Source organism: Cottoperca gobio, chromosome 12, assembly GCF_900634415.1.
Source record: "Cottoperca gobio chromosome 12, fCotGob3.1, whole genome shotgun sequence".
Classification (NCBI taxonomy): domain Eukaryota; kingdom Metazoa; phylum Chordata; class Actinopteri; order Perciformes; family Bovichtidae; genus Cottoperca; species Cottoperca gobio.
The window spans coordinates 13,950,726-13,966,593 of record NC_041366.1 but is presented as its reverse complement, the minus strand read 5'-3'; the positions used below and the strand labels follow the sequence as shown (position 1 = coordinate 13,966,593).

Below are 15,868 nucleotides of genomic sequence, written 5' to 3'. Positions count from 1 at the left end.
ACTTTTTTAACACCTGACATGATGAGTTTCTGTGATGTGCTGCTGACAGAAACCTGAGATAACTATTTTTTATATTTATTTTATTGTATTTATATATAAATATAAATATATATATATATATATATATATATATATATATATATATATATATATATATATATATATATATAAATATATAAATATATAAATAAATATATAATGCACACACATGTCCACTGTATGCTTGCAATGCTGGCATTCAAACAAATACACATCCATATGTATGTATTAATATATTAGTGAGGCCCCTTATTGATGTGATGCATTGTTCGCCTCCAACCATAGCTTTGTAGTTCATGACTATCCTCAACCTGTATTCAAATTTTGAATCTTATAGCAATAGTTTGAAATCTTTTGGGAAATACGGCGAGTGTTAGCTGAGAAGGTTGATACCGCTCTCATATGTGTCTGTTGAATATGAAGCTACAGCCAGGATACGATAGCATAAAGACTGGAAACAGCTGGTTTCAATCTTCTTGTGTAACTCTCAGCAAAAAAAGTAAATAGGTGTATTTCCCACATAGTCAAGCTATCCTTTAATGGGGTTCTCCACACAAAATCTTATCTTTTGCCTCAACACTGTGAAAAGTGTGTAGCTTTTTCACATGAACTCAGGCACTTACCATGCCAAAAACAAAGAGAAAGTAAATATCGATTGTTATGTTACTACCGGTAGAAGTCGGTTGAAAAGTTCTAAAGTGACTGAATTCAAGCTTCACAGTTGACTTTAAAGCCTAAAAGGAGTAAATGTTTTGGTGTAGGGTGTCACTTAAAATCAAAACAGCACCTTGAAGAAGTGAAGGCCAGCCAAAAAAACGTTCTCAGTTTCCCAAAATGTCCTTACTCTGAAGGCTGAAACTCAAATCGACCCCACAAAGATAGAGAACATTACACCATGCGTTGCCAGCTGTGGCCAGTATCTAGCTCAGATTCAACTGTGTGTTCCTGTAATACAATGGCTCATTATTTAGAGCCACACACACACACACACACACACACACACACACACACACACACACACACACACACACACACACACACACACACACACAATGGGGCAGCTTCAGGCCATCAGATTAGTGGAGATTGACCCCTTCCCCACCCTGCAGCAACTTCCCTTTTTCTTTTAACCAATCAAAACGGTGGGTTGGCAGAAAGTGTAACGTGAAACCGGGGGTCTTGGCTCAACACTTCAAACTTAGGGGCACAGTTGGAGGCCAGCAGAAACAACAGCCGTAGTCTTTCTCACTCACTTTCTTGTACCCTGTATACAAACACCATCTGCTGCATACACACAGTCAGACCGTTTTCAGAAAGACACACATGTGAGAGCTTTGCCTTGTGGGATTTACACTGTGGACTGCTGCTATGGATTAATCATTTTTGGTGGCTGACTGTGTGAGTTACGGACTAGTCTCAGTCTTGCCTTACTGGACACATCGAGGACTCACTGGCTTACCAGCCAACTAAGGTTGTCATTGCCCGTTGGAGCTAGTTGAAGATAGCTACAGTATCTGCATGAGGCTACAGGGCCCTCTCTCTGTGTGGAGGGTGGATGATGCAGTGTGTGCTCTCCTTCATCTCCCCTCAGCTGAGCGCCGGATCCCCCTGTAGCTGCGAGGTCGGCCCTGACGGAACAAAGAAGAAGAAATCCAAGAACCTGTAAGTGAATACTCTGTGTGTGTGTGTGTGTGTGTGTGTGTGTGTTTTCTTTCTGTGGTTATTTTCAGTTTCATTGTCTGCTCATTGTGAAAGTTGTAAACAGGGAATGGCATGTTTTCTTTTACTTGCAACAAACCATTATTTAGGAACACAAGGCTTTGACATTTAGTGTTTAGAATACAAGCATAGGTCATTACGTATGTGTGAGAAAGATTAGGAATGAGTGTGAGTGAGAGGAAGCACAATAGATCTTTCATTGTCCTGCATTCACAACTTTTACATCAGCCTTTTATGTTCATGCTAATTTAACTTTAACTTGTGAATCCAGTACAAGGGTAAAACAATTCACACCCTGCTTTAATATCCATTATTCTTAAAAGGATGTCTTTACCAAACTCATGGTGAATGCTAATGAAGCACACCGGGGGGGGGGGCTGCATTTGAAACCATCCTCTCTGGCTTATTTAATGTATATCAATATAGAGGTGGGTTGAGAATAGGTTTCTGATTTTTCATTTCTTTTCACTTTAATGTTGCGTACACATATTTTGACCATTGGGACAGTAATACACACGTTCACAGAGCTGGAAATGAAGAAGCACGTTTTAGGCTTAAGGTGACTGTGAAAGCTAATCATCCAGCGCTGATCATCATCTACTTAATTAAGTGGCAAATGATGTGTGTGCTGTTGTACCATATGTGTGTCTCACATTCTCGGCAGTGTGAGAAGTAAGGTGTGTGTGTGTGTGTGGACAGTGAAAAGTGTGTGTCAGATGTGTGTGTCGACGCCTCAGTGATTCATCAGCTGTTCGATGAGCGTTATTTATGCTCCTGTTCATCAAGATGAAAGATCATTTCACCCATGAGGACAATAAAACCACTCACAGTGACCGTCCTGATAGCTGTCCATTCTTCTGCACAAACTGTGTTTTATATTGTTTAGTTAACCAGCAGATTAAGTGATTAAGATTCCACAGCCTTTATCCTGAGTCCAGAATATTTTGCCTTTTGTCTGCTGCTGCAAACCACTTCAGACCGGCTTTATATGCATTAGTAACACAGACGCATCATAGCGTACACCATTGATTAGGTGTACAAAATGTGTTCTTTCTATCCTTTTTAATTAAGTTTTAAATCTACAATGTGGGATTGTTTGACAAAAAAAGCGCATTTTTTCTAAATCAATGATTAATTTCTAGGAGTCATTTGATTTTATTACATTTAAAACCTGCTACACAATCTGATGTACTGTACACCTGACTATACTAATCATAGACACACATAGCAACTCAGCTGGACAGCGTTTTGTTGTCATAGGTCATGGTTAGCAAACAGTGATTTGCTTAATAGTAGTAGGTAAACAAACATGAATCATGATGTTAGCTCATCTTGTGTTACACATCACTCTGCCACAGCGGAGGATTCTTGTTTGTTTAGCAAACAATCAAAACTGGGATTAAATGAAAGCATGCAATTATTTAATATAGTAAATGGATAAAATGCCCAGACTAGTGTAATGCAAACAACAATAGATTTATTTTTACTTCTAAGAAATGTGATGGGGTTGTATACTCAATCTTTCCCTTCTTTATACCCCAATGTAGACGCTCTGTTGGTAGTACCACTTCTTCACTTGCATAAATACCCGTCTTTGAGAGAGATTTGATAAATTAGTAAGTCTTTTAGACTCCACACATATTAGTATAGTTGACCAGTCTGTCTTCTCCCAGTACAATATGTTGATCGGTTGCAATGTAAATATCTGATTGCCTTGCCAGCCGACATGCTAATTACCTTAAATGGCCTCACCTGTGTGTTTTGCTATTCAAGAGGCACTGCACTCACATAGTTGTGACACTGATGAAGGTGCGTAAAAGAAAGAGTTATCCGTCTCCTGTAGAAAAAAAATTGACTTCCTGTCATTGATTGCAACCTTTTTATGCCATCATTCGTCAATATCAGAAGGATGAGTCACTGAGCACTCATGTGTTAACACACGTGTCTTTAAGTTTCCATTAAATTCTCAATGTCATAAGTCTGCCATCTCTTATAAAGATTCCTCCATCCTGAACACCCATTTTCAGCCATCTTTCATTATGCCACACTGTACACCAATACCGGGGGAAATAATCATATTAAATCACACCTATAAACACACCCTCAATGCAACATATTTTTGGGTAACTCAGAGGAATACAAACACAATATGCTGCTGCTATAGATAACCAAACATAAAGGAAATTAAATTATTTCCTCCAGATTCGGAGGCTGATATATAATATAACATTTAAAGATCCATTGGAGGAAGTAGATGGACGTCAGTGGCCCGACTGTATCTCATGTGACATGGTCAAATCTTGCTGAGATTTAGCAATTTATAGCTTAAAGAAGGTATTTTGACCTTTGGCCATGTGCTTTTTGGAGCCGGGATGTGGTAGTAGCACTACATTTGATTTCCTTTCCTCTCAATGTCCCTCCTGTTGTATGCATTGTGTTTTCAACATTGGTGGTCTCAGTGTTAGTGTTAGTATCGCTGTAAACACTCTTCTCCAGCCCTTAATCACCGTAATCATCATTAGTGACATGAAGATTGAATGAATCAGATCTCAATACACAGCGTAAATATGCACAGAAGAAGAACATTGATTGCATTTTTCACATTGAGGAGAAATGGTACTTCAATGCTAGAGCACATTATATCTGTCTTCCTCTACAAAGCACTTGGTCTTTCATGCGTCATTTAAAATAACAAAGACACCACTAAGGCTTTGACTTCTTAAGCATTCTGCTCTACTTCTTTCCCTCTGTACTCTTCCTACACTTCTTTCTTCTCTCCATTGTGCACATTTTACTTCCTGTGTCTAGTTTCTGGATCCAGCACAGCTGTTTTCCTGAAATTGTCCACATTATCTCTACCTCTCCCCCCTAAATTATCACCTTTTGTTCTAACTCAGTCCAGGTGTTCTGCTTCCGCAAGCAATAGATCCCTGCAACACTATGTTCCTTCCCCCCCCCCCCCCCCCCTCTGGTGCTTTGCAACAAGTAGCAATAAAACCATAAACCTACAGCACACCAGCTAGTACACCAGAGTAATATGTGTGGAAACAGTGAGCTTGTTGACAGATGAATCTAAGTTTATTTGGATACCAATACTTCAGTGATTAAAACCGGTATCCAACTTCGATTCATAAGGGCAGGAAACACTGACAGATGGAGAGGACAGAGAAGAACGTAGCAAAACCCTGAGAAGTGTTTATGATTCTGTAGAGACGTAGAGTTGTGTTTTTCACAGCTGATAAATATCAGTTATGTAGTTAGACATGATGCGCACTGACCTTGTTGTGCAATCAGTGTTGATGTTACGTGAACCACTTAAAGCTATTGTGTCTATGAAGACTCTCTACAAGTACTACAGGTCAAACGTAACTGCACTTCCTGAAGCTGGAATGTTTCATCACCTAATTAAAAGTGTATAACAAAGAAAGAAAACAGAAAACCATGGAGTTTTATATGGTCGGTAAAACGGATGAAGCCTCTTGGATATACAATGCTGATATATTGTTGTTGTTTTTGGCTTTAACAAATAAAACATTGAATAAAAAATACAGTTTTAATGAGCAGCATTTATCAGCTAATTGCAGCACCTCCTTGTTTCTGAGAGACGAAAATCTCTGCATTTTTTTCGTATTCATGCTGTAAAACTCCACAAGACCTCTTAAAAGACTTTGATCTGTACAATCAGTGAAGTTCCCCTTTAATTATATCCCCCCACAATAACTGTGTTAACATTCTTTCATTAACTTTGTTATATAGAGCGACGGTGGGCTGTGCACATTCTCATAGAACGGAATTTACATCCAAATAAATTCTCCTGGACTCATTACTCAATTGGAGACTGCAATCACCGTGTTTACATTCATTCATTCATAGAGACAACACACGACCATGAATCCAGCGTTAGCACTTGAGGTTGTGGTAAACATGACTAAAGCCCCTCAGACATTGTAGGTAAACAGGAGCCATATTGAAAAGATTTTTTAAAGAAGTTCCTGATTTTTTACTTCCTGATTAAGGATATGAGATTGTGTTCTGACACAGCTAGAAACTATCAGTTAAATAAAGTATAACGCTAACAAGCATTCAGTGCAGAAACTACAGAAGAGATAATATGATGTTTTGACGTGTATTAAGTCTTGATAGCAGATTTAACACAGAGCTCTATATCACTGCTTTTCATCTGGGACAGAGGAACAGATCATTACAGTAGTCAAGTTACTTCTTTTTGCTAAAAAGACAAATGTCATCTCCACTTACTAACCCATAAAACAAAAACAAAAAAAACGTCCAGGCTCCAGTGGAAGGAATCTGTCCTTTTTAAACTCTGTGTGGTGATTGGGTGAGCCCAGGGTCCTCCTTCCCCAGACCCCCCGGACTATATAAAGCTCCACCACATCCTCTCAGGGGTTAGAGGAATGTGATTGTCAAACAAACCCCTGGGCCCCGAGCACCAGCACTCCTGACACACGCTTACATGCAGTCTAACTTCCACACACATCAAGTGAACCTGCGAACAGGCCGGTACCCATGTTTCACACTATGGTTGATTTCTCAGAGAAGTACCTGGAAAGGTAAGAGCAAGGCAACGGCCGTGTGTGAGTGTGTGTGTGTGAGTGTGTGAGTGGGTTCATCTGCACTTTGATTATCCAGAATAAGAAGCATCGGAAGAGAGGATGAGGAAAGCGTGGGTGGGGGCTGTTTTACGCCCCACAGGAGTCGATGCTCTCAAGCTGGTAGGAAGCTATCTGACCTCTACGTGGATCTCATTTGACAGTCGCAGTGAGGGAGACGAAACCCCCATGAGACTGAAGCGCTCAAACTATTTTGGAGGAAAGGAGCTTTAATTTCTAACTTGAGGCTGCCCCTTTTTCTTATTATACGCAGCCTGAATTTCAGGAATAGGATTGCTCATGTGGTCTTGGTGGCTAGAAAGGTGAGTTTGCTCAGAAATAGAGCCTTTTTTTTTGGTCTTGACGGAGGGAGGCCGTGAATGACATAGTGTTATATTTATCGACAAAATGTAGGACAATTCCCCTTTTCATTGTTATTCTAGGAATATGGCAGAGTGACTTTTCTCTTTGTTATGAGACACTTTATAGATTAGGCTTTCTCTTTCTTATTATGTTTTGTCTGTGAAGAAAGTACAGAATGAACAGTCACAGTTTGTTCCTATATCTCAATACAGACCGAGCCCAAGCAGTGTAAATGTTATTTAAATGTGTTACAGACACACTGACACAACCATTGACTCATTATACTCGCACAGAAGCACAAACAGAGCCACACGCTTGCTCTGTGTTATTTGTGTGGCGTGTGCCTGTATTGACTTCACAGGCACACAGCCTTCTCTAAATAGAGAGGGGCAGAGTGAATTAAAACATGCTTGAACCTTGGCTGCTGCTCTCAGTGTATTTCAATTCTGTACTCATCACTGCAAAATCCCATAGGCTTTACAAAGGGCAAACTCTTATCATTGTAGGAAACAAAGCCTCACATAGCACACAACAAAAGTTGGATGAAATGGGGCAGTGGATTTGGCTTGCGCTTGTATGGTACATTGTGATCTGCAGTGTGTCTGTCTGCAGCTCTCGCCCATGTGCTCCCAGTGCCTTTCCCTGGGAGTGCGGCCTACTTTTCAGAACACCAGGAATAGCCAGTGGGGTGCTATTAGTGTGTCTAATGTGAGTCAAGCAAAGAGGGAATAAAGAGTACAGAAACATGCAGATAATTGTGGAGATAAAGACCTCTCGCTCCTTTACTCAAGCGCATAAAGCGCTCTCTTGCATAGACACAAACAGACACTCTGGTGTGTGTACACATTATGCCCGTGCTGCAAACATGGGCATGCTGTATTTAGTGTGGGGCAGTGGAGCACACATTTCTGGTTGGCAGTGTCTTAATTTGATAATCCTTTTAAGAGCATGTGTCAGTCTTTTAGCAGATTAAGTTAAGTGGAGGGATCATTGTAAGTCATAAATCAAATGAAGTGTGATTACAGTACATTGCTAATGGTGTTAGTGCTGGGGACCTATTAGCAGATACAGTAAAGAATCAACTTTAAATACAGAGGTACTCAAAGTGAGAGACTGTGAGAAGCACTATTAGCACATAAGAAGCAGAGGTGCAAAGAGCACTGGGTACAATATCTTTCTCTCGAAACAGACTAAAGTACAGGACTACTTTCTATCTCTGATATTTTTCTTTTGTTTAAGTGTCAGTTAAGGGTTCAGAGTTTCACCCAAAGAGGTTTTACTCAACATGCTAATAGTTATTTTTCTTTGTTTGTAGTTGGGTGCGGAAATTGCAAATCTCTGGTGTTATAACATTTTAAATCTCTGCAGTACACAGACATGACTGCGGCGCACTTGATTGACGCTGTTCAAAGGATGAACAATTTGTCTACCCACTTTGAGGATGGAGTAATATGTGGTCCTCCTTCAAATAGCTGTTGACTCCCATTGAGCTAATAACCACAGGCAGTTTCATTTATGGCTTGAGTTTCTCACACCTTCTGCAGTATGACAGAAGGTGACAGAACTACCTAACATGCAGAGTTGAAAATGAATGAGGCAGCTACATAACGTGCAAAATGCACCCGTTGTTTTTCATGAATGGTGTCAGTGCTGTTTCTGAGTTTCTGAGTGGAAAGATAAATCATGGGAGGATGTAAACTCAAGTTGCTCAAGAAGAATGCCTTGCAAGCAACGTGCACTGCTAGAGGGTGGAACGTGTGGAGTGCTTGTGTTTGCAATATCAGTTGACACCCACATGGTGGCAGGATAGAAACATACATTTCCCTTAAAGTGGCGGTTGCTATGACATCATTGTCACATCATACCCACGCTGGCTGAGCTTGTATAAAAATCAGACATGAATAATAAGGCGTCTTTCGTTAAGCCAAGAAAGTATTTTCCAGACCATATATAATACTTCTCTTCCTTACATTCACTGACAAGACGGAGGCCTAATTGTCTTGAGTGCAACCTAAAAATAGAACGATCTAATGAATCCTTCTCTGATGTTATGAGTTTATTTAACAGCAAGATAGGTTTTATTTGGGTAATAATGTTCTTCCGCCTGAAGCTATTCACAGGGATACTGAGTTAGAGCACCCTGTTGTTTCCAATGAAAGAGAGGCCTAATTGAGCAGTTCAGCATCTGGTTTAAGCCTGCCTCATCCAGGACACATAGGTTATTTTAATCAATGGATGAGTCATCTCTCCACCAGTGATGCTGCATGGACACATTTCTTAGGATTAGATGTGGAATCAATTTTTTAAAAACGTGTCCTCTAAGTGTCTTTCAATCTCTCAGTTTTTTTAATCTTTTGTTTGACTTTCCTTTTTTTTCTCCTTACCTCGCCTGAGAGAAGACAACAGAAATGTCCACATAGCTTTTTTTCTTGATATCCGCACCAATGCATGCTTTAAGTTTTGCATTTATTGGTAGTACATCTCTATCTAGCCATCTATCCCTCTCTCTCTCTCTCTCTCTCTCTCTCTCTCTCTCTCTCTCTCTCTCTCTCTCTATCTCTCTATCTCTCTCTCTCTCTATCTCTATCTCTCTCTCTCTCTCTCTCTCTCTCTCTATCTCTCTCTCTCTCTCTCTCTCTCTCTCTCTCTCTCTCTCTATCTCTCTATCTCTCTATCTACATTAATTTTGTATGTCACTCATTTGGCAGTTCAACTCTCCTGGACCTCACAAACGCTCTCCAAAAGGCCTCTTGTGGTTCTCTCGGTCAACTAAAGTAATCTGCATCAGCCGAAACCCCCCCAACCCAAACACACCCAAATCAATACACCCACAAAGTCACACTCATCGTGATTTTAAAGGAGCTATTCAGCTGCTGCTCCCAACAGCTCATGCAGTCATGTTGTATCATGTGTATGGGCATGTTTCTACCTTTCCTGTCCTTTGGCAGTTGGAAAAACTCACACCAGACAGCTGACTATGTTCTCTGTTCGTTTCTGTGTGACCACCGTGCATTTACGCATGCATAAATTATTTCTCTCATGTACACACTGGTGGAGACTGGGAGTTTTCCAACACCTGTGACTGGCATGAAGCGCCAGTGAAGCGGGCATGAGGTGCAGGGAGATTCTTTGAAATATTTGTGTGGGCGTTTCTTTCTCTTCAAGTACATTCATGTACAGTTTTTGTGCTAATCTGCAGTTGTGTGTTCTTCCACCCCCCCCTGTGTGTGCATGTTTGAATGATAAGTGTCTATAACGGGAAGCCTTGTTACTTAATTTGGGGTGTACATGCTCTCCTGAGGGCTGATGGTTGGCAGTAGCACAGCTTGCAGTGATTAGGGCCGGCGAGCGCACTCCGCCGTGCTGCATTATTAGCGGGCCAGCCAATCCACAGTGGAAATCAAAAGCAGGGACTCAGGAAATGGGTGTTGAGTGAGGTCACATCCCAATGAGGCAGCACGTGCTCCAGGGTCGGGAAAAGCCAGGACACGTACCATGGGATTATGGGAATGCGCAGGATTCTGAAGGACCCCATGGGGACTGAGGATTGGTGTATCACCTTGTGTGAGATTTAAGGTGGTGCATGTGCAGCAGTATGTGTGTGTGTGTGTGTGTGTGTGTGTATGTGTGTGTGAGATGGTTGGAGCAAGGTGAAACAGGTGAGGTGGGCGGTCAGGGGCATTTTGGATGCTGCTGCTGGAGGGAAGCAGCAGAGGAGTGAGGAGGTCACTGTGCCCTGTTGCCTCGGCCCTGGGTCAGCTCCCTCTCAGCAACCCCTCTAGGCACATGGAGAATGGCGTGATGAAACAGAGGAGTGAGGATTGAGTCTCTCTCCTCCTTCTCTGCCACATTCGCTCAGTCCCTGCCGAGGAACACATCTACAAGAAAAACTGTTAAAGATATTAGATTGACAGGCGAGGCGCTGACACGAAGCGAGGAAAAGGGAGCTTGACATCCGCGTTTTTGGAAAAGTTCTGTCCCACCATACCAACATACCTGGCTGAAGACTAAAATGTATACAACACAACATTTATTTTCATCTTTTCTGGCTTTTGTGGGTTTGATTTCATGTGGATTTACAGTGCTGAAGAACTAAATTGGTGATTCCCATGCCTTGGATTGTTTTAATTGTGGACTTTGGACTTGGACTCAACACACTTTCTTCCCATGTCTCTTTTCGACCACCTCCTCTGTCTACTTTATCATTTCTTTCACCCTCGTTCAATCTATTCATAAATCTTTCTTTCACTCTCTTTTATCCTCTCTCTTTCTTTCTTTCTTTCTTCTATCTTCCGTTCACCCAGGGCCAAAGACATGAAGAATCGGCTGGCTTTCCTGCGGAGGAGGAATGAATCCCCAGGAAGCAACCCAGCCAGCAAGTTAGACAAATCTATGAAGTCAGTCAAGTAAGTGGCCACTTCCTGAAAGCATGTGCATGTGGGTGTGTGTGAGATGGTTTTCCAGGTCTCACCACAACTGGTGATGACCTGACCTTGGAAGACAGACATGTGGGCAGTAGCAGTGACTGGAGTGTAATTGTAATGTGTGGCGTGTAACAATGGCACGTCTGAAGGAGGGATAGTTTGGCTGTGTGTGGTTTTTTTTATATATAGATTTAATATACTGTTATAGATTATAATATTCAACTGTCTCTTATATTATAACTGTACATACATGTGTACTTACATGTTCTAAAAGGCAAATTGTAAGAGCAAATGACAATTTGCTAGAATGGATTTCAGATTTCAGTCGGCTAAAAAGGTTTATTTAAATAACAAAGAAAGTTTTTTTCTTACTGTTTAAAATAAGGCCTCAGATGTGGATTACAGATGAGCACTGTAAAGAGACATGCTTTACAGCAGGGTACAGAATGAGAGGCAGCAGGGGGCAGCCAAACACTTGTGGGAGGAGGAGGTCTCTAAACCTAATAACACATCCCCATTGGCCGGCTGGAGCCCCTCCCCTCCCTCTTTCCAAGTTGCATTCAGTGGGAATATAAGAGCCTACCCCCACCAGGGTGAAGCAGATACACTCATGGCTCTCAGTGCTCTTAGCTTTCACAAAGCAGAACCGCATGAGAGGGAAAGATCAGTAGACGCAGACTAGAGTGGAAGGAAGCAACAGAGAGGAATTACCTGCTTCGTTACCACTCATCCATCCAGCATAGACAAAGTTCTGCGGATGGGTCACACAATGAGAAACCTGGCTGATATGGGCTTGTTAAAGAATCGCTCTGCTTTTATCTGCAGGCCCACCGCAGAGGAAGCACTGAAATGGGGGGACTCACTTGACAAGCTGCTGACACACAAATGTAAGTTACTTTTAAATTCCTTTTTGTTATTTTTTTTTTTATTCTCTTTTGTCTTTCAACTTCCCTTAACATACACGGGAATCATCTGTCTTTTTGTTTTTGATCATTTGTGCAACATGATTTAGTGCAATATTGCTATAGACAGTGGGTGAATATAGACACACAGCTTGCATGAGGTGGTGGGGGGAGGGTGGTGAGCACAGGAAACATGCATGATGTATAGTTAGTTTAGTTTTTTTGCATGTGATAAAATACATCTTGAAACATGCGTGTACTGATATATGGATTACACACACACACACACACACACACACACACACTCACACACTGTCTTCAAATTTCCCTAATCCCAACGGATAGCTTCCATGTGTTAAATAGAGTGAAAAGGGAAGACTGAAAACATGCAACCTGAAATTGTGTTGCTTTTTTGTTTTGTTTTCCACAGTTCATCTCCCACAGTTCAGTCCCAATTCTTTTAAAAAGCTGAAACAAAGCCAGCCCTACATCTGTTCCTCATTCGGCTCTGTTGGCCTCTTTATTCTCCCCCTTCTTATTTCCTCTCTGCCACCTCTTACCTCACTCCTGCTTACCAGAATGAGGTAAGAGATGACCGCCTGCATTGCTTATCAGCGTGGGTGATTCATGGGAACGGAAAGGTGCAGACGGGAGAAGTGGGTGGACACGGCTTCCTGCTATTCTTTCTTCTAGATGCCTTCTTCCTCAAATCATTAACTAGACTGAAACTTAAAAAGCCCAAAGTGCCAGATTTAGTCATTTCCCCTTACACCAAAACAGTTGTGTCTTTGTGCATTCACAGCATGTGTAAAGGGGAATGCATAGATGTCATGCTGGAGGGAGAGTGATGTCACTTAAAAGATGTTAAAGACTTGAGTATGTCCTGCGGTGTTGTTAGGGTTTTTTATGTCTCACTTTATTCCAACCACATGATTCAAAGGCCGTCACAGAGCTATTTTAGTCACTGAAACTCCAAGGGTGCTTCGGCTCTGAGGTTGCCATGGCATTCGAGTCAACTCTCCTCTTGTTTATTCTCCACCTCCTCCTCTCTGCTTTCCCTCAGATGGTCTGGCAGCGTTCAGAGCTTTCCTGCGCACAGAGTTCAGCGAAGAGAATCTGGAATTCTGGCTAGCATGTGAGGAATACAAGAAGGTTAAGTCGCAGTCCAAGATGGCCTCAAAAGCCAAGAAAATCTTTGCAGAATACATCGCTATCCAGTCTTGTAAAGAGGTGAGTGAGATTGCACACAATGCATTTGGGAAGAAAAATTTGGGTACAGGGGAAGAAATAGCATCAAAATAGCCTTGTGCAAAAAAAAGAAACATGCATTTCTCCTCCTGATATTTCTTTACAATATCATTTTAATTTAGCACTTCCTCTTACTTGTTTCATTCTTTTTCCTCTGCAGGTAAATCTAGATTCGTACACCAGAGATCACACTAAGGACAACCTGCAAAATGTGACACGCTCCTGCTTTGACCTAGCGCAGAGGCGGATATACGGGCTGATGGAGAAGGACTCATACCCCCGATTTCTGCGCTCAGAACTCTACGTGGACTTAATCAACCAAAAAAAGGCTAGCCCCACTCCGACTCCATCTTCGTCATAAGGCACCAGAAAAAACATCTAAGGAGAAGCGAAAGATGACGATGTGAGAGAGAGAGAGAAAAAAGGGTCAGACTTGAAAAAGAAGTAGAGTTGGTGGGTGGGATGTGAGGGTCTTTGTTTGCCTTTTTTACTTTTTTTGTGTATGTCATCCTGTCCACTATGATTGTGTTGTTGTTATGGTGTGAGAGGACGTGGCAAAGCTATGGCACTGCAAAGGAATGTAGTTTACACAGTTACTAGATGGATGGATGAATGAGTGGACTGATGAATGGTTGTTACTAAAAATACAGAAGCCCACAGGAGAGGGCTGGAGCAGGAGCTAGACGCTTGTCTGATCACTGTCTCTGTTTTTTTGTGGTGTCAGTCTTTTGGTTGTATTTTTAAGTTTTTGTCCAGTTGTACTGGAGAAAAGGAGGGGTTGCTCAGAAAGAAACCCTGCAGACATGAAGACAGTCCGGTACTGTTTTGTCACTTTTTTCCTTAATTTCCTTTTGAAACTCCCACTTTAAATCCCCTCCTTTCCTCCACCACGTTCTCTGTGAAGCCACTTCAAAGCTGTCGGTACGACACAAAGTCCTTTTTCTTTGTGTGTGTGTTTTTTTTTATCATGCTCCAAACTATTATGGAGGGAGGGGGGGACAGGATGTCTAAATGAAAGCTAGTATTATGGCTGTTTCACGCGCATCTCTGTTAAACACCTACACCCTCCTTTTAAAGCTTCTATAAACAGCTTTCAACTCATTCAGTGCATCCCAAGACTTTGGAAAGCGTTCAACAGGGACAAAGACGGAGACAGCGACGGGCAAAGAACACAAACGTATAAATGACGGATGGACTGGAGCTGTGATGAAACGCAGATATGTGTCACTCTCACACAAAAAGACAAAAGTCGCATTCAAAGCCAGTAGTGGAAGAAAAAGACGACTTGCTTCCTGTCTCCAAAGACTGTTTACAACAAGGAACGAAAACTGAAGAAGAAAAAAAAAAAAAGTTCTGTGCAGCCAAACGACATTTCTTTTAACATTGTAGCTCATTCTGGACTAATCGAGGAAGCTTTTCTCAGGACATTGCCATGACAGGTTCCAGCTTGGTTTATCTTCTGTTTTTCTACACACTCACTGTTTTTATATGCTTTAGGGTTCACACCTGCACTCCCCACTTCTCCTGAGCGACACAAGAGGTTGCTCGTTTCATTGTCGGAGAAAAAAAAAAATGCTTCATGTTGTATAAAAGTTTGCCTATTTATTTAGATTAACTTGCTGGATGCTTCTACAGACACCCTCACCTCCTCTAAAGCACTCAGCTAAAAAGCTCTCACTTTCTTCTTAACCACCAAACAGGTCCAATGCTGTCCTGAACTTTAAGTGCAATATTGTTTTTTTATTTTATTTTATTATTATGTTTGGTTTGTTCATTTATTTGGATAGTTTTGAATTTTTATGGGAAAGATGAACAGCTTGAGCTCTGTATTAACTTTATTTGTTAAGAGAAAAAAAAAAAACATAGAGCTATAAGGTTGACTTACAACGTAAACTTTCAAGAACCATAAGTAGTTTAATGAATTTTAAGCAAGTGATTCTAACTGTGTGTTAACCCCCGGCAGCAGGCAGCTGGGGGGCGTTATGGTTGTAAATATAATTCTTTAAGAAAACTATGTGATAACACATTAAAAACAAACAAAAACAAAATACCCATAGGTCTCTGCTGGTGAACGTGGGACCCAGCTGTATCTATGTAAATATAAGAGACTCAAAACTATAAGATGACATGTATTGTTTAAATAAAAAAAAAAAGGTAGGTGAGCAAGAGTAGGTACAATCTGCTCTTTTCCCTGGTCATACACTGCTTGTAAGGAGTTTTCTGAAATGCATTTTATCATTTTCACTGTTTACAATTCAAAATGCATCTCCTATGATAGCAAGAGAAAACAGTAGAGTACATTTGGTGTCAATGCTAATGATAAATAAACCAACCAACTGATGAAGTTAAATGTGTTGTCTCTGGATTTTTCTTTTAATGTGCATTTTTCCATGCATATTGGTCACAAACATGCCGAGGCTGGTGTGCGTTCAAGCTCCCGTGCACTGATTAAAGGAACAGTTTGACATTTTAGCAAATGCACATATTTGCTTTCTTGCAGGGAGATGTGAAGATTTTTGAACTTCTCAACTAACTTTTGACAAGAAAGCAAATAAATGTATTT

The 15,868-nt window shown here is 41.2% G+C and overlaps 1 protein-coding gene across 6 annotated transcripts in view; it reads left to right on the top strand.

The window, feature by feature from the left end:
• Positions 1-15,655, top strand: part of rgs3a (regulator of G protein signaling 3a) — a 129,363-nt gene extending 113,708 nt beyond the window's left edge. For 5 of the 6 annotated variants that reach the window (XM_029445068.1, XM_029445066.1, XM_029445069.1 and 2 more), the window contains 5 exons: positions 1,631-1,701; positions 11,036-11,137; positions 11,981-12,042; positions 13,121-13,287; positions 13,466-15,655. In XM_029445068.1, coding sequence (XP_029300928.1) covers positions 1,631-1,701; positions 11,036-11,137; positions 11,981-12,042; positions 13,121-13,287; positions 13,466-13,666 — 603 coding nt within the window. In that variant the 3' untranslated portion in view covers positions 13,667-15,655. Of the gene's footprint in view, positions 1-1,630; positions 1,702-6,183; positions 6,330-11,035; positions 11,138-11,980; positions 12,043-13,120; positions 13,288-13,465 lie in introns of those variants that run through there. The other variant, XM_029445072.1, reaches the window with a different exon arrangement.
• Positions 15,656-15,868: the final 213 nt, after the last annotated feature.